This window comes from Phyllostomus discolor, chromosome 3 (genome assembly GCF_004126475.2).
Source record: "Phyllostomus discolor isolate MPI-MPIP mPhyDis1 chromosome 3, mPhyDis1.pri.v3, whole genome shotgun sequence".
In the NCBI taxonomy this organism is placed as follows: Eukaryota; Metazoa; Chordata; class Mammalia; order Chiroptera; family Phyllostomidae; genus Phyllostomus; species Phyllostomus discolor.
The window spans coordinates 147530559-147554882 of record NC_040905.2 but is presented as its reverse complement, the minus strand read 5'-3'; the positions used below and the strand labels follow the sequence as shown (position 1 = coordinate 147554882).

At 39.8% G+C, this 24324-nt stretch overlaps 1 protein-coding gene and 1 long non-coding RNA gene across 2 annotated transcripts; one reads left to right on the top strand and one right to left on the bottom strand.

Annotated features, from left to right (window-relative positions):
- The first annotated feature begins 6993 nt into the window (after positions 1 to 6993).
- LOC118499346 lies at positions 6994 to 23508 on the top strand. The gene is made up of 2 exons (XR_004901862.1): positions 6994 to 7047; positions 23389 to 23508. It is a non-coding gene; the product is annotated as an uncharacterized LOC118499346 (long non-coding RNA).
- IFNB1 (interferon beta 1) lies at positions 11222 to 11956 on the bottom strand. Its single transcript, XM_028531451.2, has one exon. It carries the CDS (start codon positions 11899 to 11901, stop codon positions 11338 to 11340), a length of 564 nt encoding a protein of 187 aa, XP_028387252.1. The 5' UTR covers positions 11902 to 11956; the 3' UTR covers positions 11222 to 11337.
- Positions 23509 to 24324: the final 816 nt, after the last annotated feature.

The following is a 24324-nucleotide window of genomic DNA, read 5'->3' as shown; positions in this document are numbered from 1 at the left end:
CTGACAACTTGATCTTGGACTTCTAGCCTTCACACTGTAAGAGAGTAAATTTCTACTGTTTTTGCCACCCAGTTTGTGGTACTTTATTATAGTAGCCCTAGCAAACTAACACACCCTGTCACTGAAGTCTGAATTTCACTGGGGTTAATAGACTGTCATCTGCAGGTGAGAAAGGGACATTGAGTAGAATTGTCACAGCTTTGCTGAATTAGCCAGAGAGCAGGGCATACAGCCTACCCAGGCAGCTAAAAGATCAATAGTATCTACCAGTGAATGGCAAAGACTTCTAAGTGCTCCCAGAAAAAGCAGTTGAAATGCAATGAGATATGAACAATATTCTGTCTTGTACATAAATTGATTTATACCTTGCACATAAGTAGAAGATGTTAATCTCTTCAAGTGATTTCTTGGGTCTAACTAATTGTGCCTGGTTCCTGTCTTAGAGACCCCTGATTAAGCCTTCTGTGAGATGAGAGTGATAGGGGGCCTAAGAGTTGGAAAATTTTATTTTAAGTAGTAGCTAATAAGCTTAGTAATCAATGCATGTAAACGCTTTGTTCCAGGATTGAAGGTATGACCCACCCTGACTCCAGGAGACCATAAACAGTTCCACCTTTGTTCCTCAGAAGGACTGCAAGCAATTCAAAATGATATCTGAGCCATTGTACTCCAGGGTGAGATGACCACTGCCCAGGACACAGCTAAAGATCTCTGCCTGGGGCACAGTTTAAGACTACCACTCAGGGTGAGAATGCTGGAGTTGTATTTTTTTTTAATCCAATTAATCCCTCCCTGAATTTCAAGACCCCTCACCACACCTTGTTTATTCCTTGTGATAAAAACTTTGGCCTGGAAAGAAAAGACAAGGTGGTCTGTTAGGGTATGAACCCAACATCTGAATAAAGAGCCCACAAAGATTCAATCCCTGTCTCTGCTTATTGGGTTTGGTAGTGACAGGCAGCCTGAACTCCGATGTCTTTTCTGGTTTCAAAAAGAGGTTTGAGGCTTTGGTGGAGGTTCATGAATAGCGTCAACTATTGCCTCTTAGTCTGATTGAGATCATCATTTCAGTCCTTTCAAAGACTTATCTCCATGACAATGGCAACATTGGAGTTTAGTTGAGAACAGAAAGAGAAAAGAGCAAATTAAACCTGAGAGGTTTATGTAGAATCAAATTTCCATGGCACATGTTTGTAAACTGAGCCCTGCTCAGTCCTAGTTGGGACGGCCTTCCTCTCATGCTCAGATCTTTGGTGCCTGTGAACCTACCAGCCCTCTCATTTTGACCTATCCCTTCAACCTGTGGCCAGACTGTCTTGTCTTAAAGAGATCTGACATGCCATACTTCTCTTGAAAAACCTGGTTCTCCAACCTAAATTCCAGCTTCCTTTCTTTCTCCCTCTGACCCAGCACCTGTCATTTAGTTGCACTATACTTTGTACATTCCTTGAATAGGCCATATGTTTTCAGGACTCTATTCTCTGGTTCAGAATGTTCTTTCTTTTGAATGCCTTCTCTCCCATTCTTTTTATTTTTAAATGCTACTATCTCTTCAAACCAAGTTCAAATATCTTCTCTGTAAAGGCTGCACAAATCCTGTCAGACAGAACAAATTTGGGCTTCTATAGGAAATTGTTCATTATGTTAGAATGGCATTTATCATTGTGTTATCACTTTTAGACTTACACTATACTTATCTCTTTCTTTCCCTTGAAAATGAGCTTCTTGAGGATAATGTCTATATCTTGTTCATCTGTAGAAGCCCAGTGCTTATCACAGTGTCTGGTATGCATTGGACATTTAGGAAATGTTTGTTGAATTGCATGAAAGGACACAACTGCCTCTGAGAAGACATAGGTTTCAAATAGAAATGAGAGGGCAGTTTAACTCTGAAGCTCTGGCTACCTTCCTGTAAACATTTAGCTAACCCCAATCTAAAGCACTCAGTGGCGAGGTTGCAGGCAGCTTTCTAAGTCACTGGCTTTGACTAGTACATAAATATCATGTCCCACTGACAGGCAAGGACAAAACCTGTTACACAGGGACTGCAGGTACCACCCACACTTCTAAGGGTGGGCAGACCTCTCTGGAGCACCCTTTACAAAATTGAAGGTGGACGAAGTACAGATAGGTTGCTTCAAAAAGCAGGAGAGGACATTGTTATGGGTTTTAGTTTATTTTCCAGTTCCCTGTAACCCTATTTCAAGGCTCAGAAAACAAACATTTTAGGAGTTCACCTGACTTAAGTCATGGCTGAAATAATATTTTCAAGAATGTTTCTTTGTCTGATTTTCCCTTCTGCTCCCCTTTAAGTTGGCTTTATTCTTAAACATTTCTTCTAATGTGGGTCCTATCAGGCTGACCTGAGAAAGGTGTCACCTAAGGCGTTCAGAGCACCAGCTGTGCAGCTGGATGTGGCCACCCTGGCTCCCAGCTTACAATAGACTAAGACACCTGCTGTCACAGAGAGAACCCCTCCCTCCTTTCCCCAGCATTCCAGTGAAAGTTCTGCTTGTTACTCATATGGCCTCTGCCTGAGTCACTTATCTCTTCATGACCAGTCCCTGTGACCCTGCAGCCCTGCCTTCTCCAGGGCCCTCAGCAGCCCAGCCTGAGTCAGATGTCCACTCCTACAGTTGCAGGTGGTGGCCCTGGTTCCAGGCGGGCAACAAGAGATGTCCAATGTAATATGAAAAGAGCTGTGCACAGTTCGGACATATCATAGGAGATCAACAAAGACTGATTCTTGTTCCTCTTCACCCTTTCTCACAGTCTGTTTCTTTCACTCATCTTTTTTCTTGACTTTTCAAAGATTTGTGAGATAATTGCTCTTGCTTCTTAAATAACTTCCTGAAGGCCACCTATAGAAATGCTGAAATGGAAATTCAGAAATGTCTTATTTATATTTGGTAGTCATAGATGCTGAATATTTTTCCCAATATTTATACATACAACTTTGGTGAACATTACATTTATCTATATCTTATTATGAGAGCAATAGTGTTACCAACTATCTATATATTTAGGACTTGCTTTTTGTTTTTCTTTTAAACTTGTTGGCATTTTTATTGGGAATGCATTAAACTTAAGATCAACTTACTAAATTATTTTACCATTTATAATAATTTATTTTCTGTATATTTTAAAATGTTTTTATTTTGAACTACAGTTGTATTAGTTTCAGGTATACAACATAGTGATTAGACATTTACATAACTTACAAAGTGATCACTCCAGTAAATCTGGTATCCATGACATCATACACAGTTATCACAATATTATTGACTATGTTCCCTATGCTGTACTTTATATTCTTGACTATTTTGTAACTACCAGTTTGTAATTCTTAATCCCTTCACCTTTTTCCCTTTCACCCATCACACCAAACCCACTCCCATCTGGCAATAATCAAAATGTCCTCTGTATCTATGAGTTTGTTTCTGTTTTATTTGTCTATTATGTCTTCCTCTATCTGACTTATTTCATTTAGCATACCTCTCTTTATGTCTATCCATGTTGTTGCAGATGGTAAGATTTCATTCTTTTTATGTCTGAGTAATATTCCGCTGTATATAAGTGCCACTTTTTCTTTTCCATTTGTCTATTGATGGACAATTAGGTTACTTCCATATCTTGGCTATTGTAAATAGTGCTGTAATGAACATGTGGGTGCATATGCCTTTTTGAATTGGTGTTTTGGGTTTCTTCAGAACCACTGGGTTCTTCTTTGTAAGACTTGCTTTTTATATGAGATTTTGGAGTGCTCCAGAAACCCACCTAATTTTGTGTGAGAAATTTCTAAAACTTTTACTCACTTCTAAGTTAAGTGTTGGGCACCTTCACAGGCAAGGCCCTGTGCTGACCACATCATACATTCCACTTATTCTTCAAGTATGTGAGGTAGGATTATCTCCAATTTACATAATTTGCCTAAGATCATACACTTAGAAAATGGCAGAACTCATACTAACTTTCAGATTTGTATAACTCCCTGTCCTTTTTCTTTTTGAATAGTAAACTTTATTTTCGAAGTATTTAGACTTTTTAGTTCACACGTTTCCAATTCATGCATCTTGGATTAGTAAATCATTTTTGGGTTTGAAAACTATTTTTTTAATCTCTGTGTTTTTATAAAAAAAAGAAACAAAGCCAAGAAATTTAAAAGTGAAAGGAAAGTTAAAATTTTGATGTGTTATTATTGAACAACTCAGGGCATTTAGTTCTTAAAATTTCCTGTGAGATAATGAAAGCACCTGTGCCAGACTTGAAAAGGAAACCACAAAAGCCAGTACCGGGTAAGAACACAGTGGTCGACAGAAGGAAATGCAGCCTTGCCAGGGAAAACGATGACTCATGGTTCAGGCAGTTACCTCTGAAGCCCTTAAGAAAAATATTCTCTGTGGAGCCTGGCAAGGGAGCAGATGGGAATTTCCTAATCTTTCTAGAGAAAGGGAAAGAGAACCCTTTTCTGGATGGGGTAGAAAGGAAACACAGTGCTTGCGTGAGGAGAGCAGCCCCTCCTGCAGACGCTCCTCAGCACGCTTGGAGAAAAGCCAGGAGTTATGTCCACCGGGCCATATAGCATCTGGTTCCCTCTCTAAATCACAATATTGATGGCAGGGAGTTGGATAAAAATAACATGTAGGAGCTAGCAGACGATTACAGGTGGTTAAGAGTATGGTCTCTGGTTCCAAATATGTCCCTGTTCTTTACCAACTGTAGACTTAGCAATGGGAAATTTATTTAATCTTCCTGAACCTCGTTTCTATTATGTGTAGAAAGGAGATGGTAATACTTTAATCCTAGGGTGCTCAGGAAGATTTAATAACATGGTATATATTTATAACTCACTTAACAGAGTCCCTTGCAGACATGTATATCCTTAAGAAATGTAGCTGTTGCTATGTTTGCATTATGTTATGATCACAAATATTTGTATCATGAAGACAGAACTTAAAATATTTGCTTTCATAATTCCTCAAAAATTTTAATGTAGAATTACCATATGATCCAGAAATTCCACTTTTGGATGTACATCTAAGAAAAGTGAGGCCTGGGACCCAAGCAGGTATTTGTACACCTATGTCCATAGCAGCATTAATTACAATGGCCAAAAGCTGGAAGCAACTCAAACATCCATCATTGGATAAGTAGAGAAACAAAATGTGATATATACATGCAGTGGAATATTACACAGCCTAAAAAAAGAAGGAAATTCTGACACATGCTACAACATGAATGACACTTGAAGACATTACAGTAAGTGAAATAAGCCAGTCATAAAAGGATGAATGCTGCATGATTCCACTTACGTGAGGTACCTAGAGTAATTGAATCCACACAAACAGAAATCAGAATGATAATTTCCAGAAGCTGGAGAGAGGGGAAAATGAGAAATCAGTGTTTCATGTGTGCAAAATTTCAGTTGGAGAAGATCAAAAAGCCCTGGCGATGGATGGTGGTATTAGTTGCACAAATACTGGGTTGGCCTAAAAGTTCCTTTGTTTTTTTGCCCTATGATGGCTCTAGAAGCACTTAGTTGTCTCTGATTTCATTCAAACCAATGTTGTTAGATTGTATTCTGACAACTGTTATATCAGCACACATTTTTAAAAAACTTATAAAATGGGTGAATTTTTGTATAGCCATATTAATATTGAAGATGGAAGAATATATGCAACATTTCTGATGTATTATGCTTTATTATTTCAAGAAAGGTTAAAAATGCAACTGAAATGCAAAAAAAGATTTGTGCAGTGTATGAAGTTGCTGTTACTGATATAATGTGTCAAAACTGGTTTGTGAAGTTTTGTGCTTAAGATTTCTCGCTAGATGATGCTCCACAGGTGGGTAGACCAGTTGAAGTTGGTAGTGATCAAATCAAGACATTAGTTGAGAACAATCAATGTTATACCACATGGGAGATAGATGACATACTCAAAATATCCAACTCAATAAAGTTATTGGTGAAAATGAAAAATGTGTGTTTTTTTAATGTTATGGAAAAAAGCCATACAGACTTTTTTGCCCAACCTAATAGGTGAATGCATTTTATGCCACAGAACTCTACACTTAAAAATAGTTAAAAAAATAGTTAAATAATTTGATGTTACATATATTTTACTACAATAAAAAAGAAACAAAATAGTTTCCTTGTGCACTGGGCTTTGTCCTCTGCAACTTGAAATGCAGTTCATTCAGCTATGCAATGTATGAAGTGCTTTGGGTTTTTTTGTAGCTTTAGCACATGACAACATTGCTCAATTTCTTTGGTAACTTTTAAAATATGAAAAACTATTGCAAATGTGACATGAAAACCTCTAACAATCTAACTGCTGACAATGATGAACATAGACTATAAGGTAATTTTTCCTAAGGGTCTATTGATTCAACTTTATCTTGGAATTTTATAATGAGATCTTAAGACCTCAAAAAATATATTGATTTTGTCAAAGGAACACAAGATGCTTTGGCTTCATTTTACACACATATTTATATTTATATAAAGAGCTTTAATGGAGTATAATTTGTATACTGTAAACTACCCATATTCAAAGTCAATACTTGGATAGGGTTTGACATAGGTGGGCACCCCGAAACCATCAGCATAGCCAGGTAAAAAAACACATTCCTGTCCTGTCGACAGGTTCCCGTGTCCCCTGTAATTTCTGTCTTCTACTCACTACCACTGCTCCTGCCTCCAGGAAACCACTGATCTTCTTTCTGTCATTATAGTCTAGTTTTTTCCCTAGAATTTTGTATAAGTAGGACAATACAGAATGTACCCCTTGTCTGTCTGCTTATACTCAGCATAATTATTTTGAAATTCATCCATGTTGTTATATCAGGATTCATTCCTTTTTATTATTGAATAATATTTCATTACATAGATATACTATAACTTCTTTAATCATTTTCTGTGATGGATACTTGAGTTGTTTCCAACTTGTGGATATCACAAATAAAGCTCCCATGAAGATTCATACTATTCGAGGGCTGTGAACCGAAGTGTTGCAGGTTCGATTCCCAGCCAGGGTACATTCCTGGGTTGCAGGCCATAACCCCCAGCAACCACACATTGATATTTCTCTCTCTCTCTCTCTCTCTCTCTCTCTCTATCTCCCTCCCTTCTCTCTCTAAAAATAAATAAATAAAATCTTAAAAAAAAAGATTCATACTATTCATATATAAGTCTATGCATGGAAACTTGCTTTTTTTCCTGTTAGGTAAATAAACAAGTGGAAAAAGGACTCATGGACATAGACAACAGTGTGGTGATTGTGGTCGGGAGAGGGGTCTAAGGGAGCTAAAATGGCAATGGAATACAAGACATTTAAAGTAAGAAAGGAAGGGAAGGAAGGAAGGAAGGAAGGAAGGAAGGAAGGAAGGAAGGAAGGAAGGAAGGAAGGGAGGGAGGGAGGGAGGGAGGGAGAGGAGGGAGGGGGAGGGCGGGAGGGAGGAAAGAGGAAGAGTGAAAGATAAGAACGAAAGAAAGAAAGAAAGAAGGAAGGAAGGAAGGAAGGAAGGAAGGAAGGAAGGAAGGAAGGGAAGGAAAGAAAGAAAGAAAGAAAGAAAGAAAGAAAGAAAGAAAGAAAGAAAGAAAGAAAGAAAGAAAGAAAGAAAGAAAACTGTAAGACAGTTGTTTAGGCCCAATAAACATTGGTAAGGCAAATTCACTGATAGGAAAAATGTCTGCAGTGGGCAAGGTCTGACTCTGGGTGCCATTCACCTTCTGACTTCACTGCCAACTGCGGGCTCTCTGTGTGTCTCACAGCCAGACTGGTGGAGGGCCCTGCCTTCTCTGCTGGGTAGACCTCAGGAGTGTCACATATAGAATTCAACCAGGATGGCTGGGGGATTTTCCTCAGAAAGGGCAGTGACTATGCTAGGTCCTCATGATGGAATGGCCTCCTTTGTAATCAAAAAACATTTCACATTCACTATCTGATCTAAGCCACAAAAAAATCCATGAAGAAGTCTTTAGTTTCTCAATGGACTTATTTGCAGTTCATGTACCTCTTTGGTGTAGAATCCAGTCAAATATATCACCTATTTTGGGGCAGGTGATTATTTTATTGATTAGTTTTTTCTTAATTCTCACCTGAGGATATGTTTCTTGATTTTAGAGAGAGGAAGGGAGAGAGGGAGAGAAACATCAATATGAGAAACAAACATCAATTGGTTGTCTCCCATATGCGACCTGACCAAGAGTTAAACCTGAAATCTAGGTATGTGGCCTGACTGGGAATAGAACCTGCAGCCCTTTGGTGTACAAAACAATGCTCCAACAACTGAGCCACCCAGCCAGGGCCTTGCTTAGTTTTGATAGTATTTTTTAAAAATATATTTTGGATGCTAGTTCTTTATCATATATTTGATTAGTCAAATATTTTCTCCCAGTTGGTGCATAGTCTTCACATTTTTTCAAGAGTATTTTATGAACAAATTCCTGCATCAGATGTGTCTGAGCACCCAAAAGCACTGATGTCATCCAAAGTGCCTAAGTATCAACTTTGTTAACTGCAAAAATCTACCGTACAAATATACACTGATATTACCCTATAATCTGTATGTCCAAATCATTAGGCAACATTTATGTATCAAATGTAACGCAATGTTTGCCAGGGCCTCCTAAGAGATTAAGAGCTAGATACCACTGTTTCCCTTCCAGTCTGTGTCTGTGGAGGCACCACGACCTCTGCATAATTTCCTTGGGATCCTGAGGAAGGATGTGGGACTGTGACTCTGTTATAATGAGTCTGCCTTCAGTCCTCACTAATTTGGTTCATGTATAAATGTCTGGAAATCCTATGCTTGTTTCCTTATACACACTGGGATACTCACTATGATTTCTACATGCACGGGGACTCTGTGTGGAACCATCTCTACTGAGGGTTTGGAAGAGATGCAGGAGACAGCTTCATTACATCACTGCACATAATTTCAAGATATTCTTGTTCTTAAAAGTCCTTTATTTACCCCCACCAGACATTTTTTTACTGTTGTCTTTTCTCACAGAACATCCCACTCCAGACCAACCAGTGAGTTTCTCTCTGTCTCTTTCCTTCTCAGAAATAGACACACAAGAACAAACCACTGGTGTTGGACTGTCTTTTGTGTTGCTGCACCTAAAACTTTCAGTATTTTTTTCTAAGCAATGAGCACTCTCCTTGCAAGGTTTTCTGGTGCTAGAATAAGTTAATAAATTACACCCTCATATGCAGCTATCTGCTTAGCATATGGAAATATATATACACTTTGGGTTGGCCTCCCTCATTCTTAATAGAATTAATGTTAATTATCACTTATCCCCTACTGGTGATGGACATACTTTTGCTATTCTGGATGGGCCAACATGCTCAGATGTGGCACAATTATTTATCATTCCTCAGAAGAAGCCTTTCCTCTGTCCAGGGCCCCAGAACACGCACAGCACAGATCTTTCCAGGGCTGCCCCAGCCCCCCATTTTCTGGCCCCGAAAAGATGGCGGGCAGTTGGAGCTCACCGATGAAGAGAGACTGGTTTAGCATCTTCTTGGTTGTTCTAGCCATTGCCTCCTACTCTGCATTCCTATGTATCAATCTTGTCTTTGACTCCCAGGCAAAAAACAAGCACTACTGTGGAATGTCCCCTGGCATGTTTTGGGTGTGGGGTCACAAAGAATGAGGAGTTGTAGGAAAAGAGAAAGTTCATTGTCTTACAGAGACAGTGACTGGCCTGGTGTTATGGAAGCAGACCCACCAGGATGGTGCATCTTGGTTCCATAGCCAGTGTGGAACCCGCATTAGGTCAGAAGGGGGAGCCTGGAGCTCACTGTCTGCACTGAACTTAGTGTCTCTGGAGCACCACTGAATTCTTCCCCTCAAGGCTGACTTTTTTAAGGGAACTCAGACTTCTCTCCTGCTCTAGGGGAAAATGCCTAGATCCAATCTTATGTTATTCCTCCATTTGAACTTTTTAAACCTACATTTACTAGTTATGTGATCTTGGGATAACTACTAAGTGTCTCTGATACTTAGTTTCCTGACCTGTAAAATAGCAATAATGTAGTTGTGCCTATCACAGGCATGCTGGTGAGGAGGGCTATGTCTGGTTTCATGCATAAGTTCAGCACAGTGCCAGGGTGGCACCTGCTTATAACAGGAACAGTCATAATAACCCTCGAACCCACAGGGTTCTTACACAAAGACAGAAATCCCGCCATGCTGGCCATGTGCCCAGAGAACTCCCAGGAAGACTTGACTTTCCCCGTGTAAGCCCTGGGGAAATGTAGTGCCCTCTCTACCTCACCTGAATTTCCCTTTCTCTCATGTGTCCCAGTTTTTCACTGGGTCTGAAAGGACTTAATCTGCTGCCCTGGCCCAGGATGGAGCCCCAGGGACTATGTGGATGCACAGATGCAGAGCAGCAGGAAAATCAGGTAAGATTTTCCTGAAATTCTGTGCAAATAAGGCAGGGGAGACCAGGAACAAATTTGCTTTTCTGGGGGTGAAAATGGGACAAAAACCTAGCCAGATGGCAGCGATATACAGCAGAGTTCTTCCCCCCTCTGGTGTCTGTGCCCTGGAAGCAGTCATCGTTCACAGCTCCCCTCAGGAACCCCTATGTCTTGGCTGTCCTGAGAAGACTAAACTGAAGGGGCTGCTACTTAACAGTGCTCCAGAATTGCCTGGGACTTCTCACCCTTCACTTTGTAGGGGGCCATCAATATTTTGAAGCCTTCCAGGGTGAGGGTGGTGAGCAGAGCACTCCAGAGGTAACAGGATGGTTTAGGGTGAACGCAAGAGCTGAGACATTCCCATAGTTCTGCTGAAAGCCAGTCAGAGGCTAACTTTAGGGCCAGAGAGCCCAAGCAGTAGGCTCCCTGGTTCAGTTCCAGAGACACTTACCTGCCTCTTCCATTTTAATTCTGTAGAGGCTCAGGCCACATTTACTCCCAAGCAAGATACAGGTCCCCTGATTGTCTCTTACCTTGTGTATTCCATATGACTTCCTTGAGTTTTAAATTCCTGGAAGACAGAGGCCAGAACTACTTTGCAGGCGTATTTTAGAAAGAATATCTAATAGGTGCCCTGTAACTTTTACTGTGGGTGGTTATATAAACCAAGTTGAAATAAAAACTGCCATGCTGAGTTTGTTTCAAAAAATTTATTCTCCAATGTAAAAGCTTAAATAAATTTAAAAATAACTTAATAAATAATTTAATTAAATTTCAAAAAGTCTAGTAGTCCTTTCAAAGGCAGTGCCTTAGCTATCCGTCAGAGAGTGACTGGCTGAAGCGTGCCTGAGGCCGTGGTCAGCGTCGCTCCTTCCCAGAGGCACAGGCTGACAGACGTTCAGTTTTTGAAGATAAGATCTATGAGTTTGTCAAGGACAGAAAAGTTCTTGAGGATGTGCCTTCGGACTTCTATCCAGGCACATCTGCTGTACAACTTGGTCTCCAGATACTTCCCAATTCGTGAGTAATAATCCTGCAGGAGCTGCCGGGTGGTGCTTTTCTCCCAGGTGAAGGTGTCCTCCTTCTCGATCTCCACCAGGGCTGCCTCCAGATGATCCATCTGCCAATTGAGTTCCCCAAAGAGTTTCTCAATGATGGTCTCATTCCAGCCGGTGCTAGAGAAATTTCTTGTGAAAAGATCAAAGATCTGCTGGAGCATCTCATGGATGACCAACATGGCTTCCTTCTTCTGGAACTTCTGAGGCTGAATCTCCTGGGGGAACTTGAAGTCTATCGTGTTCTGGAGGCAAGAGTGACCGGTTCCATTCAACTGCTTTATGAGAGTCCAACAGGCTGAAATACTGCCTCTCTGCTGGAACTGAAGCACGTCGTAGCTCATGGAAAGAGCTGTGGTGGAGAAACACAACAGGAGAGCCATCTGGACGATGCTCCCATTGGCCATGATGACGAGAGGAACGATGGTGCTTACTTCCACCTAGGCACTGAGGCAAAGGCTCTCAAAGGGCTCCCAGGGTGAATGAGCTTTCTCCATGAGTATGGGCTATTTATATGGCCATCTAGGCTTTCTATCTCAGGGGGATTTCCCATTTTCACTTCTCCTTTTCAGTTTTCTTTTGTCATTTATACTTTTCCTATGTTTATTTTTCAATTAGTTGACATACAATATCATATTAGTTTGAGGCATACAACATAGTGATTAGGCATTTGTCTACCTTACAAACTGATCACCCCAAAAAGTCTAGTACCCTTCTGGCACCACACATAGGCATTACAACAGTACTGGCTGTACTTCCTAGGCTGTACTTTACATCACCGTGACTGTTCTGTAACTGCCAATTCCTACTTCTTGATCCATTCACATTTTTCACCCAGACTCCCAATCCCCCTCTCATCTGGCAACCGTCAATTTGGTGTCTGTATCTATGAATCTGTTTCTGTATTTTTTGCTCGTTGATTTTGTTTTTTAGATTGTACATAAGAGGGAAATCAGTGTGTATTTGTATTTCTCTGACTTATTTCACTTAGCATAACACCTTCTATCTGGGTCCACCCATAGTGTCACAAATGGCAGGATTTTATTCTTTTTATGGCTGAGTAATATTCCATTGCATAGGTATGTACCACCATTGTTTTATTCACTAGTTTATCAAGGGGCACTTGGGTTGCTTCCATATCTTGGCTGTTGTAAATAATGCTGCGATACACATAAGTGTACACATATCTTTTTGAATGAATGTTTTAGATTTTTTTTTTAAATCAATACCCAGAATTGGAATTGCTGGGTCATATGGTAGTTGTCTTTTTAAATTTTCCAGGAAACTTTGTACTGTTTTCTATAGTGGCTGCACCAATTTACAATCCTCCCAACAGTGCATAACAGTTCCCCTTCCTCCCAAACCTTACCAGCGTTTGTTGTCTGCTGACTGATTGATGACCATTCTGACAGACATGAGGTGGTATCTCATGGTGGTTTTCATTTGCATTTCCCTAATGGTTAGTAACACTGAGCATCATTTCATATGTTTGTTGGCCATCTGTAAATGGCCTATCTCAATATTTCTGAGGCCATTTTTGTTAAAATGTAGTAACAAATTTTCTTAAGACAGGTATAAGTTACAAATCTAATTATAAGTTTATATCATGCTTGTAAAAGCGGGGAGACATGATCTATTTTAAAGGACTTTACTACAAAAATAAAATTATAATAATAAAATAATGATTATCAGTTTCTAGAAAACCTTGCATTACCTTTCAATCTGAAACCCAACTGTATGCAAGGAACTGTAGCATCAGCTGCCACAGATAGTAATCCTCGCTGTCATGGATCACGTAATTAAGCAGGGAAGAGTATCAAGCAAAGGAGTACACAAAAATAAAAGAGAGCAGTGACAAGTGTTGCAGAGGAGAGATTTGTGGTTGTGGGGGTCCATAGTCTGGGAACATAATATAGTAGGAGAGGTCAGAGAAGACTGCCTTGCATCAGTGACACTGGAGCTGAATTTAGAACGAAAGTAGCTGGGACTGCAAAAACTCTGTGGTCAGAGAACACACAGTAAGGGTCAAGGACAGGCCCACAGGCCATTGTGATTAACCTTCAAGTCAGAGAGTAGTAGAGAATGGTCTAAGATGAGGCCAGAGTGCTGGCCGGAACCAGATAGCACAGGGATTGTGAAGCCATATTAAGAAATATTTCTTTATCCTAAGAGCAATAGAAGTCATAGAAGTGTTGGAAGTGTGGTGGGGTAACTTGATTTGTTATTTTGGCAGGGGTGGTGGTAGAATATCATTGTACAGTAAGCAATAAGTATTTGAGGGATGAAGGCAGACAGAACAGTGAGGGGATTTATCAATATTGTAGACTAGGGAGTTAGTGGTGAAGGAGGTTGAATTCATTGATGTGAAATCTCTCATTTCCTGGCAACACCAGAATCAAATATTTGAAGAAATTCTCCATAATTTTACAGATAGCTGCATCAGTGTTATTGATTGTGATGATTTCAATATGTTTAATGCAAGAGGGAAATTGCATTTATTGTACCAAACTGCAGTAGAGCAAATGTAGGCTTATAAATCTGGAGCAAACACGAGCTCCAGGTTTCACATCATCTGCAGAAGTCCTGTCTTCTGATCTTTGCAATATGCTCAACGTTATCTCCCAAGTAGCTCTCTATTCCCATTTCTTCTTCTCACTTGGCTCTATAGCATCAACTCTCCCCAGAAAAGACTATCTATTATTGGTAACGTCTGACATATTCCTAAAAAACAAAACTACTTCCAGGTGAATAGTGTTTATGTGATGCCTCCTAACTGGGGTACAGAGGAAGCATTTCAACCCTCTAAACTGGGGAGTGGGGGAGACCTGATCATCATTCACTCAAATGAGTGAAGAGTGTCAAGGGTTTAAAAGATTAGCACACAGTCTTCATATACTAGGATGACATTCTGGGAAGATAGCAGTGGTGGCAGTACAGTTTTGAGTTACCCTGAGTCCCCACACAAAACCAGACATTGCAACTAGATAGAAACCAAAACCCTACTTTACAGAAAACCACCAAATGCAAGCAGATGGGGACAAACCACAAATCACCATAAGACCTGTGTGATAGCACTGTCCATGTGGGAGAAAGCAGAGGAAAGCAATGGACCCACAAAGCCTCAAACAGCCAAGAGGTATTTACTGGAAGCCATCCAGGCTGACTGCAGAACAGCCCTAGACACTGGAAGGGCTTCTTCCCAGAGTAACTGCAGGTGAATGTGAGGGCTTCAGTAAGTTCTGAAAGGCACTGGAACCGTCGAAGATATTAGTAATTTTTAAACCAACAAGGCAGAGCTCCTTTTCAGAAGGGACCTTAGACTGAGCAGAAACTGCTGGAAGTGAAATCAAATTTGAGTAGGAAGGAAACAACAAGGAAAGGAAAGGAAAAAGAAGAGCAGACTGGCATCGGGTGGACAGATCAGAGAGCAAGCAGTCGTGGTTTTAAACATGTTGCAAAAGCAACTGAAAAGGGAACTCTGCGAAGTTACATGAACCATTCCTGACTGCTGCTAGTTCAGGAAAAATAAGCTCCTATTAAGCTAAACAACAAAATGATATTTAAGATTGAGTTTCATGCAAAGTTATTTTTAGAAAAAGAAGGATAAGAAGCAGAATAATATCTCAATGGATACTGAAAATATATCAGGAATAGTCTCGTAAAACAGAACAAAATTTTAATGTGTTTCACGATGGAGTTTAAAAATATTCTTAAATTATATAAAACAACATAAATCAGAATCATACAAACTCAATATATGTAGAAAATAATTAGAAATAAAAGGAAAGACTCCAAATTTTGTTGACTAAGATGCAGTCACAAGAAATGAGATACTTGGGGGAATTTTGGCACTGGAGAAAAACTTCGACCTGGGAAAAATATTAGCAACTATAATCAGTACATTTAAAAAAAAGTATACATTGATCAGGGGAGTTATTTTCAGGAAACTGAGGATGGTTTCAATATTATACAGCCCACATAACATTATATGGAGCAGATTGTGAGGTTAAATAAACAAAATCAGAAAATACTTGGAGTTTTAAAAATATAATATTGAAGTAAGGAAATTATAAAACCCCCAAATTATAAGAGAAAACATTTATTATTATGACTCTCAACAAGTTATAATTTCGGTATGGCAAAAACATACCAGTAAACTCAAAGAGAAAGAGTAATATAAAAAATACAGTTATAACACATGAAGAGGAAAAGATACTTTTCTTCACTTACAAAGAGCTCCTAAAATTAATTAAAAGCTATACAATAGAAAAGTTTATAAATAGCCAGATACCAGGAAAAGAAATATATGGGGCCAATGAAGATATAAAAAATCTGTTCCATGTTACTAAAAAAATGTAAATGAAACTACTGAGGAGACAGCCACTTTGCACTAATAACATTTGCAAAGGGCATGGGGAAATGGTATTCTAACCATGCTCAATAAAATTATAAATTTATGCAAACTTTTGGGAATGTGGAAAGATTGTTTTTTAAATACAGCCAGAATGATATCTTCCATCCCATGTGATAATTTTCAGCACAATTTTGAAGCTTTATATCAAAAGGCAGCCTCCTCTCGAATCTGGGCAAAATTCTGTGGTAGGTTAATGGTGTGTGACTTTTGAGGCTGTCTCGGGAAAGATAATAAAGCATCGTGTTCTCGAAGCTATCAGCTGCCCTGTAAGTGCTCTGACTGTCCTGGACCTGCCATGCTGTGAGAGAGCCCAAACTAGCTCACAAGGAGAGACCCACAGAGAGATTAGCCATATCTTTCAAAATTTCAAATTTCAAGCCATGCAGTATTCCTTTAACTTGCAGAATTAATGCTAGGAGTTCACCTATGAATATTCTGGAGAAGTATGTTATATGTATGTATGTATATTATACATTACATATTACACAAATATGTATGAATGTTTCACTGCAGCACTGTCATAGTAAAAAATATATTAAATATCCATCATTAGGGAATTGGTTAAGTAATAATATGGTACAGATCAAATGGAATACTATGTATAGACATTAAAGAGAAAGTTAGCTAATAGGAACCTATATCTGGATATATTTAATAAAAGGAGCCAAACATGTAGTAACCGGACATGGTATTATCATTTGTTTATAGCCTAACAGAAAGGTAGACACAAGCACACTGATATACACATGTAGCTGTTTTCTCAGGTGCATCCACTCCTCTATTGGGTGGTAGTTGTCCTTGGGAAGGATGCTGGCGGCCAAGGATGCACCAAGAGGAAAGTCTTTCCTTTTCACTATGTACCTTTACAACTGTTTGTACGTAGGTTTTTTCCCAAGGATAAGAGAAGATATCTGGGAGATGGGATTATTAGGCATTTATAATTTGGTGTACTTTTTTGTTTGAAATAATTAATAAATGTATCAAATTGTTAGTCTTCTTTTGTTTCATTCACATTTACAAACATTTACAGCAAACATGTTACTTGTGTCATTGGAAAATAAGAAGTGCCCAGTTGTGCTCAAAAGCACAGCCTAAATTGTACATACAACACATCAGTGTCAAAGTATGCAGAGAGAACATAAAATACCAACGTTTTATTAGTGGTTATATTTGACTTCTGAGACTAAAGGGAGTCTGTGGTTTTCCAGGTTTCTCCCAGTGAATGTGCTCTTCCGTGACAGGGTAATCTGTGCTGAAAAGAACCAATAAGCCCCAGTCTTTCTGGTTACTCTGCCTTTTATGTGGGTTTCAGGTCCCTCTGCCTCTTGACCTTTGAATGCCAGCTCTGAACAGAACCTCAGCCATCTCATGCAGGCCATACAATGAATGAGTTTTGGAAAGAGCAAATCATCCCTCAGCTATTTTTTTAAAATGCTCAGTTTAGTCAGTCATTCACAAAGGATTCTTGGGTCAGTCTGGACTCATCCATGGCTCACAGCTCAAAGGTCAATGAGAGGAGTCACGGAGGTCAGTAAACCTACGGGTGGTCTAGCACACTGGGTAGAGGGGGTAGTACAAGGAGCCTGGTCACTGGGGCCTGCAAGTCCAGTGTGACTTGCAAACTCCTGTAGAGCTGACCTCCCCAGGTGTGACAAAGAGGCTGCTCATCCTCTCCACACCTAGAGGCTTTGATCCTCCATGTTGAGCCTGTTTAGAAACTAATAAAATAAAAATGATAGTGGTAGTATTAGTAGTAGTACTATTAGTTACCATATACTGAGCTTTTACTATGTGCCATTCTCATGAATAATTGTCATAGTAAACATTTGAGGTGGGTTATTGCATCCCCATTGACAGAGGAAGAGACTGAGGCTCAGAGAGGCTAAATAGCATGCCCACAGCTAATAAGATGAGTGAATTGCAGTAAACCTGTGCTCTTCTCTGCATCACACTTAGAGTACAAAGTAGACTATGCTCAATGCCTTCAAGTGGGTACATGGTGCCAAGGTAGCAATGGTGACTCTCAGAGCAAAAGGATTGCAGCTGCTGGGAGGATAAAGGAGACCCCAAAGGCATGTTGCTGCAGGGCAGTGCGCCGACAGAAGTGGGTGGTTATTGCAGGAGAGGTGCTTGCAAAGAAGGCGACCATGGTGGATGCCATTATAACCAGCCTTCCATAAAATATAATGAGAGTCAAATAGGCAATTTAAATTTTTCTAGTAGCTACTTAAAGAAAAAAGAAACAAGTGAGGCTAATTTTAATAGATCTATTTTAAACACAATATATCCAAATATTGTCATTCTTATATTTACTCAACATAAAATTATTTTATTTATTTATTTATTTACTTTTAGAGAGAGGGGAAGGGAGGGAGAAAGAGAGGGAGAGAAATAGTCCATGTTGAGAGATACATCAATTGGTTGCCGCACACATACCCCCTTACTGGGGATCTGGCCTACAACCCAGGCAGTACCCTTATGGGAAATCAAACCAGCGACCTTTCAGTTGTAGGCTGGCAGTCAATCCACTGAGCCATACCAGCCAGGCAATATAAAATTATGAGGTAATTACATTCCTCTTTTCATACTAAGACTTCAAACTAGAGTGCATGTTTTCACATTCAGAGTACAGCTCAGCTTGGACCTAGCCAAGTGCTCAACAGGCCACATGTGGTTTAAGAGCTACCACAATGGCCAGCATAGCTCTAGAAGGAGGGACCAGCGTGAACAGAGCCAGGAGAATAGACAGGTTTGTGAAGGGCAACTAGAAGGAGCTTCAAATTGAGGACAGACTAAGTTTTAGAAGCGAAAGAGACAGAGGGTGGAAAAAATCGGCCTTGAGATGTTTTGTCGAGGCTCTAGAAAGCCAGAGTTCAGTGTTTGCACTTAGATAAGAGGTTTCAAGATAAGGACTGGTTTCAAAGGACTGGAGGTTGCCCCAGCAGAGGAATCGGCAGAAACTTTGGAGGTAAAGTGGAGCAGGGACAGGCAGGAAGAAGTCCTGCCCAGAGGATCTCACTGACATTGAAAATAAAGGCCGTAGCTAGGGAACTGGAAGAAAGGGCTGGATGCAGAATAGTACAGAGGGACTTTGTCTTCTTCCCAACTGCTGCTTTTGTGTTCATTGTGGGGTTTCCTAATGCTCCTCTTCCAGTGCCCCTGTGAAGTTTCTCCTCTACCCCTTCTCCTGAGGGTCTGGGATAATCACAGCACAAGTCCACCCAAGAATGGCTCAAATCTCTTCCTTTGTAAAACACCATCTTCATTTTGTTTCATTTCTGCTTCTTTATCCAAGTTGTATCCCAATAACCAGGAAAATTCATATGACCTTGTCTGTGGCAGGGAAGTCTGTTCCAGGCCAGCCTAATGCATGCTAACAGGGCATGCCCTGGCCCTTCTGGTCCCTTCTTTCCCATTGTTGTTTGAAGCCATTTTTCACTTCACCCTCACTGGACCTTGTGGTCTGCAGGCATTCTCTCCTGCAGCTTTCAGTGGTATGGAGAACTCCTTCCAGTCCCTAAACATTTCTTCTGGTTAACGAGGTTTCTCAGAGATGTAGAATGACATGCAGAAAGTAAAACTTGAATGACGTTTCCAGCTGTTTGAAATTATCACGTGACTTTGGAGCTGTTTTACTCTAAACCTCACAAAGTTCCCTTCTCCTTTTTTAAAACATGATTACCGATGCATGTACCCAGGAGTCAAATTCACAGCTTTTCCTTTTCATTTCTTCAACCATTTTTTCAAAGGAAAAGGGCCTATAAAAATGATAAATTAGGTGAAGAGTTACTGAGAAGTTTATTGATCATTGGTAAAACAGAAATTAAGCCAAAACAAATCTCTCAGAGATATCGTGGAAGGAGCAGCAAACTCTATATTAAGAGTATTTCTGTGTGTTTATTGCATTTTATTGTGTATGCTAGTACAGTTGTCCCCCCTTTTCCTCTCTTTGACCCCTCCCCTCAGCTCCACCCTGTCCTCCCCAGACAATCCCCATCTCATTGTCCATGCCCTTAGGTCATGAAGAGATGTTCTTTGGCTACACCCCTCACCTTCTTCCTCCAGTACTGCACCGACCCCCACCACCAACAGCTGTCATTCTGTTCCAGGTATCCGTGCTTCAGTTTCTATTTTGTTAGTTTATTTTCTCATTAGATTCCACATATAAGTGAGATCATATGGTATTTGGCATTCACTGACTGGATTATTTCACTGAGTGTAATGTTCTCCAGAGCCATCCATGCTGTCACAAAAGGTGAGCTTTCTTTCTTTCTTTTCTTTTTTTTTTAACTGCTGCATAGTATTCCCATTGTGCAAACATAAGCTTGCTTTTTTATCCTTCATTACTGAAGGGCACTTAGGCTATTGTAAATAATGCTGCTATGAACATCAGGGTGCATATTTTTTATATTGGTGTTTTGGGATTCCTAGGATTTATTCCCAGAAGTGGAAATTCTAGGTCAAAAGGGAGTGTCATTTTTAGCTTTTGAGGATACTCCAGTATGGCTTTCCACCATGGCTGCACCAGTCTGAGTTCCCACCTACAGTGCAGTGGGGATCCCTTTTCTCACACCCTCGTCAGCGCATGTGGTTGTTGACAATTGATTCTGACACGTGTGAGGTGATATCTCTATGGTTTCAATTTGCATCTCTCTGATGATTAGTGAGTATTTGATACTTAAAAGGGAGAATTTCTCATTCACCCTTTTGAAAACAAAGTTCATATATATGTATTGAAAATCATGCACAATCTTAAACAGCTCAAAACAGTATTATAAAATAAAAACTTCTGCATACCTGCAAAGCCACAAACTAAGTGAAGACACAGCCACTACCAACAGAACAAAAACCTCTCTTGTCCCCTCCCAACATTATCCCTCTCTCCTCCTCCAACAGTACTCTCCTCCCTGACATCAGCACAGCCTTTTAACACCCTCTATTCTGCCCTTTGCTGAATTTTGTATAAACGCCTACTTGCACTCAATGGCCTGTCTGTGAGAGTCATCTATGTTGCTGTCTGTCAGTGCAGTTCATTAAATTGCATTGGTGTTTCATGTCTGTGGGGACATGCCACCATGGTTTATCCTTTCCACTACCCATGGACATGGGGTTTTTCTCCTCCTGATTTTCTCTTGTCATTATCATTAATTCTGCTGTGGAAACTGCTGGATAGATCTTGGTGCCCAGTTACATATACTTCTGTTGGGTGTATGCTTAAAATGAAGTAACTATATTATAGAATATGCACTTGTGCAGCTTTAGTAGATAAGGCAAACATATTTCCCAAATGTGTGCACCAGCTTACATTCTCACGATCGGTGTACACGAGTTAACGTTGTGTCACACTGTTGTCAACACTTGGGATTGCCAGGTTTTTCATTTCAGCCATTCCAGTGGTATATGCTGACACCTCCTTACAGTTTCAACTTGTATTCCCTGAATATTAATAAGGATTAACACACTTGCATATGCTTGTTGGCCATTTAGATATTTTAGCTGTGGGAAGCCTGTTCAAATTTCCTGTTGGCTATCGCTGATTTTTTAAAAATTTTACAGATAATTGTGTACATACAGAATATAAAAGAACCTATAGACACACTAATACAATTTAAAAATAAGCTTATCAAGGTCACTGAATACAAGATCAATATTAAATATTAATCACCTCTTTTTCTACTAGTAGCAAAAATTGGAAAATGGCATTTAAATGTGATACCCACTGACAATAACAAAAAGTCTACTACCAAGAAACTGCCACAGCTGAGAGAAGTCTAAGAAGATATACTGTCTAGTGTACTGTGGCATTCAGAATGAGACTCCAGAACAGAAAACAATGTTAACTAAAAACTACTAAATATGAATACAGTATGGCCTTTAATGTTTTTTAAAGTAGGGTATACAGGTGAAGTTACTTTCCTCTTTTTCTTGCCCTCTAAATACAAGTCTAGAATTAAATATTTTATTTGAATAAGATGGCCAGAAACCAAAGAAAAACATAACATGTGTTTTCCTTGAGTTGAGACTGATTTTTTTCACCTTGATCACCAAAAGGAATTAACTTCTCCCACGTGTTCTCATTGTAAGTGAACAAGGGCCATTTAAGCACGTGTAAGCAAGCACCAGTAAGGAGGGAAGCCACACTCTGCAACAGGAGGCTACCAAGGACAGCCTTCTCCTGAGAAACACACATTTATGTACTGAATAAATGTTTATTTAGCTAATATTTATTAACATGTCATATAGAAAGATGGTGAATCTGATACAGGTTAAGACTCTCTTAGATGGATGGGAGTGTCCTTCAGTTACCTCCTGAGCTTCTCTGAGATAAGATCAGGGTCCCCTTCAGGCATTCTCCAAATCAAAGCACCATTCCCTAATCAAAGCACCAGCACCTGTACCAGACGATTCCAGCCCCTGGTGAGAACCAGAAGAACAAGAGATCCGCTCTGCACCTGCACAAAGAAACCCAGTGCTGTGTAAGCCAGAACCCAGTAGCATTTCAAGGAGCCATATTCTCTGTCATTGTGTGTCCCCCCATGCATCAAGCTCCGTCCCTCTCTCTTTTCCTCTCACTTTGGTTTTAGTAAACCCTTTCCCTTCTGAAACTGCTTTGCCTCCTCTCTTGATTTCAGTCCTACAGGTTGAGAGGGCAAGAATCCTTCTGTCAGTAACCATCTTATTAGGGTATTGTAAAAATGTTTTTCGATAAAGTTTTACTGTTAGCTTGATTGTATATCTTACACATTCTTTCTGAGGTTTGTCTGAAAGCATTTTATCATTTTATTATTGTTCCTGCAGTTATGAATGAAATGATTTTTTCCACTACATTTTCTAATTTTGAATAGGGCTACCTTTTGTTTTTATAATTTCATTATAAATTTCATTATATATATATGTTACTAATTTGGTCTTGTGCCTGGCCAACTTTGTAAATGTCTAAGACTTCTTTGTTAATTGTCAGATGTTTAGATAAACAAATACCTTGTATTCAAGTAAAACAATGAAAGGACTACAACTGTTAAGTGTGATGATGCTAAGGAGCAACAAGGACTCGCATTCAACTGCTGTTGGGCACATAAATATACACAACTACCTGGAAAACATTATGGCATCATTTAGTGAAACCAAAAACATGCATAGCCCACCGTCAGCAATTACCCTGGGGAAAAATTATGCAGATATGCATCAGCGTAGCAGAAGAACATTCACAGCGAAAGAATTCATAACAGTCCCAAGCCAGAAACAGCCCAAACATCCCTTCAGAAGTTGTATGGATAAATATATTGTAGTCTATGCATGTAATAGAATCATATATGGTAAAAATAACCACAACTACATACACAAATGGGAGAAAATGTCACAAACATCATGGAGAGTAAAAGACACTAAACTCAGCCCTGGTTGGTGTGTCTCAGCAGATTGAGTGGAGCAAGCTGAAGGGTCACTGGTTCGATTCCCCATCTAGGGCACATAGAACTAGGTTGCAGGCCAGGTCCCCCGAGTAGGGGCCATGTAAGAGGGAACCATGCATTGATGTTTCTCTCCCTCTCTTTCTCTCCCCCTTCCTCTCTCTAAAGTTAAATAAATAAAATCTTTAAAAGACTAAACTCAAAAGAACACACATTCCATTTATATAATGTTGAAAACAGGCAAAACTAAACTGTATATTTCGGGTACAATTATAAAGGAAAGGGAAGAAGTGATAACCATAAATTCAGGACAGAGGTTGCCTTTAGTGAGGAGGGATGGACTTATGAGCAAGAAGGGGCACACAGGATGAAGACTGGTGATGAGGCTTCCAGAATCCTGCAAAATTTGGTTGTTTTTATTGGTTGGTGGTTACGTGAATACTCGCTTGAATTGTTCATCAAAATTTATATTTACCGTACCTTCTGTGCACCTTTGTATGATTGTTATGTTTGACAATAAAAGAGGTCAGTGAACAAGAAGCACAGCTGTTCCCGTTATCTGAATTGTCGATAGCTGATGATCCTGAACAATGTCAAGCACAAGTGTACGTTTTCCCATAATTCTTAGTTTTCTGAATTATAATGAAAACAAGCAGAACTGGAGAAGAGGCAGAAGGTCAACAGAAATTCAAGCTCACTGTGGGCAGTAAGTATCATTTCAACCTTCTGTGACAATGATATGCACGAGTGTTTTCAAAAGGTGGTTGGACGACCCCTGGGGTTCCCAGACACTCTTTCTGGGTCTCCAAGGTCCTCTATTTTCCATCTACATATCTCTGTGAGAAAGGTTTTCCTTCAAAGGAAATCCTAAAATAACGTATCACAACAGCTTGAATTCACAGCAGACATGAGAACCCAGTTATCCTCTGTTAAGAGTCAGACATTAAAGGGACTTGTAAAACTTTAAAACATTTTCATTAGGGTTCTTTTTGTCTTGAAAAACAGTT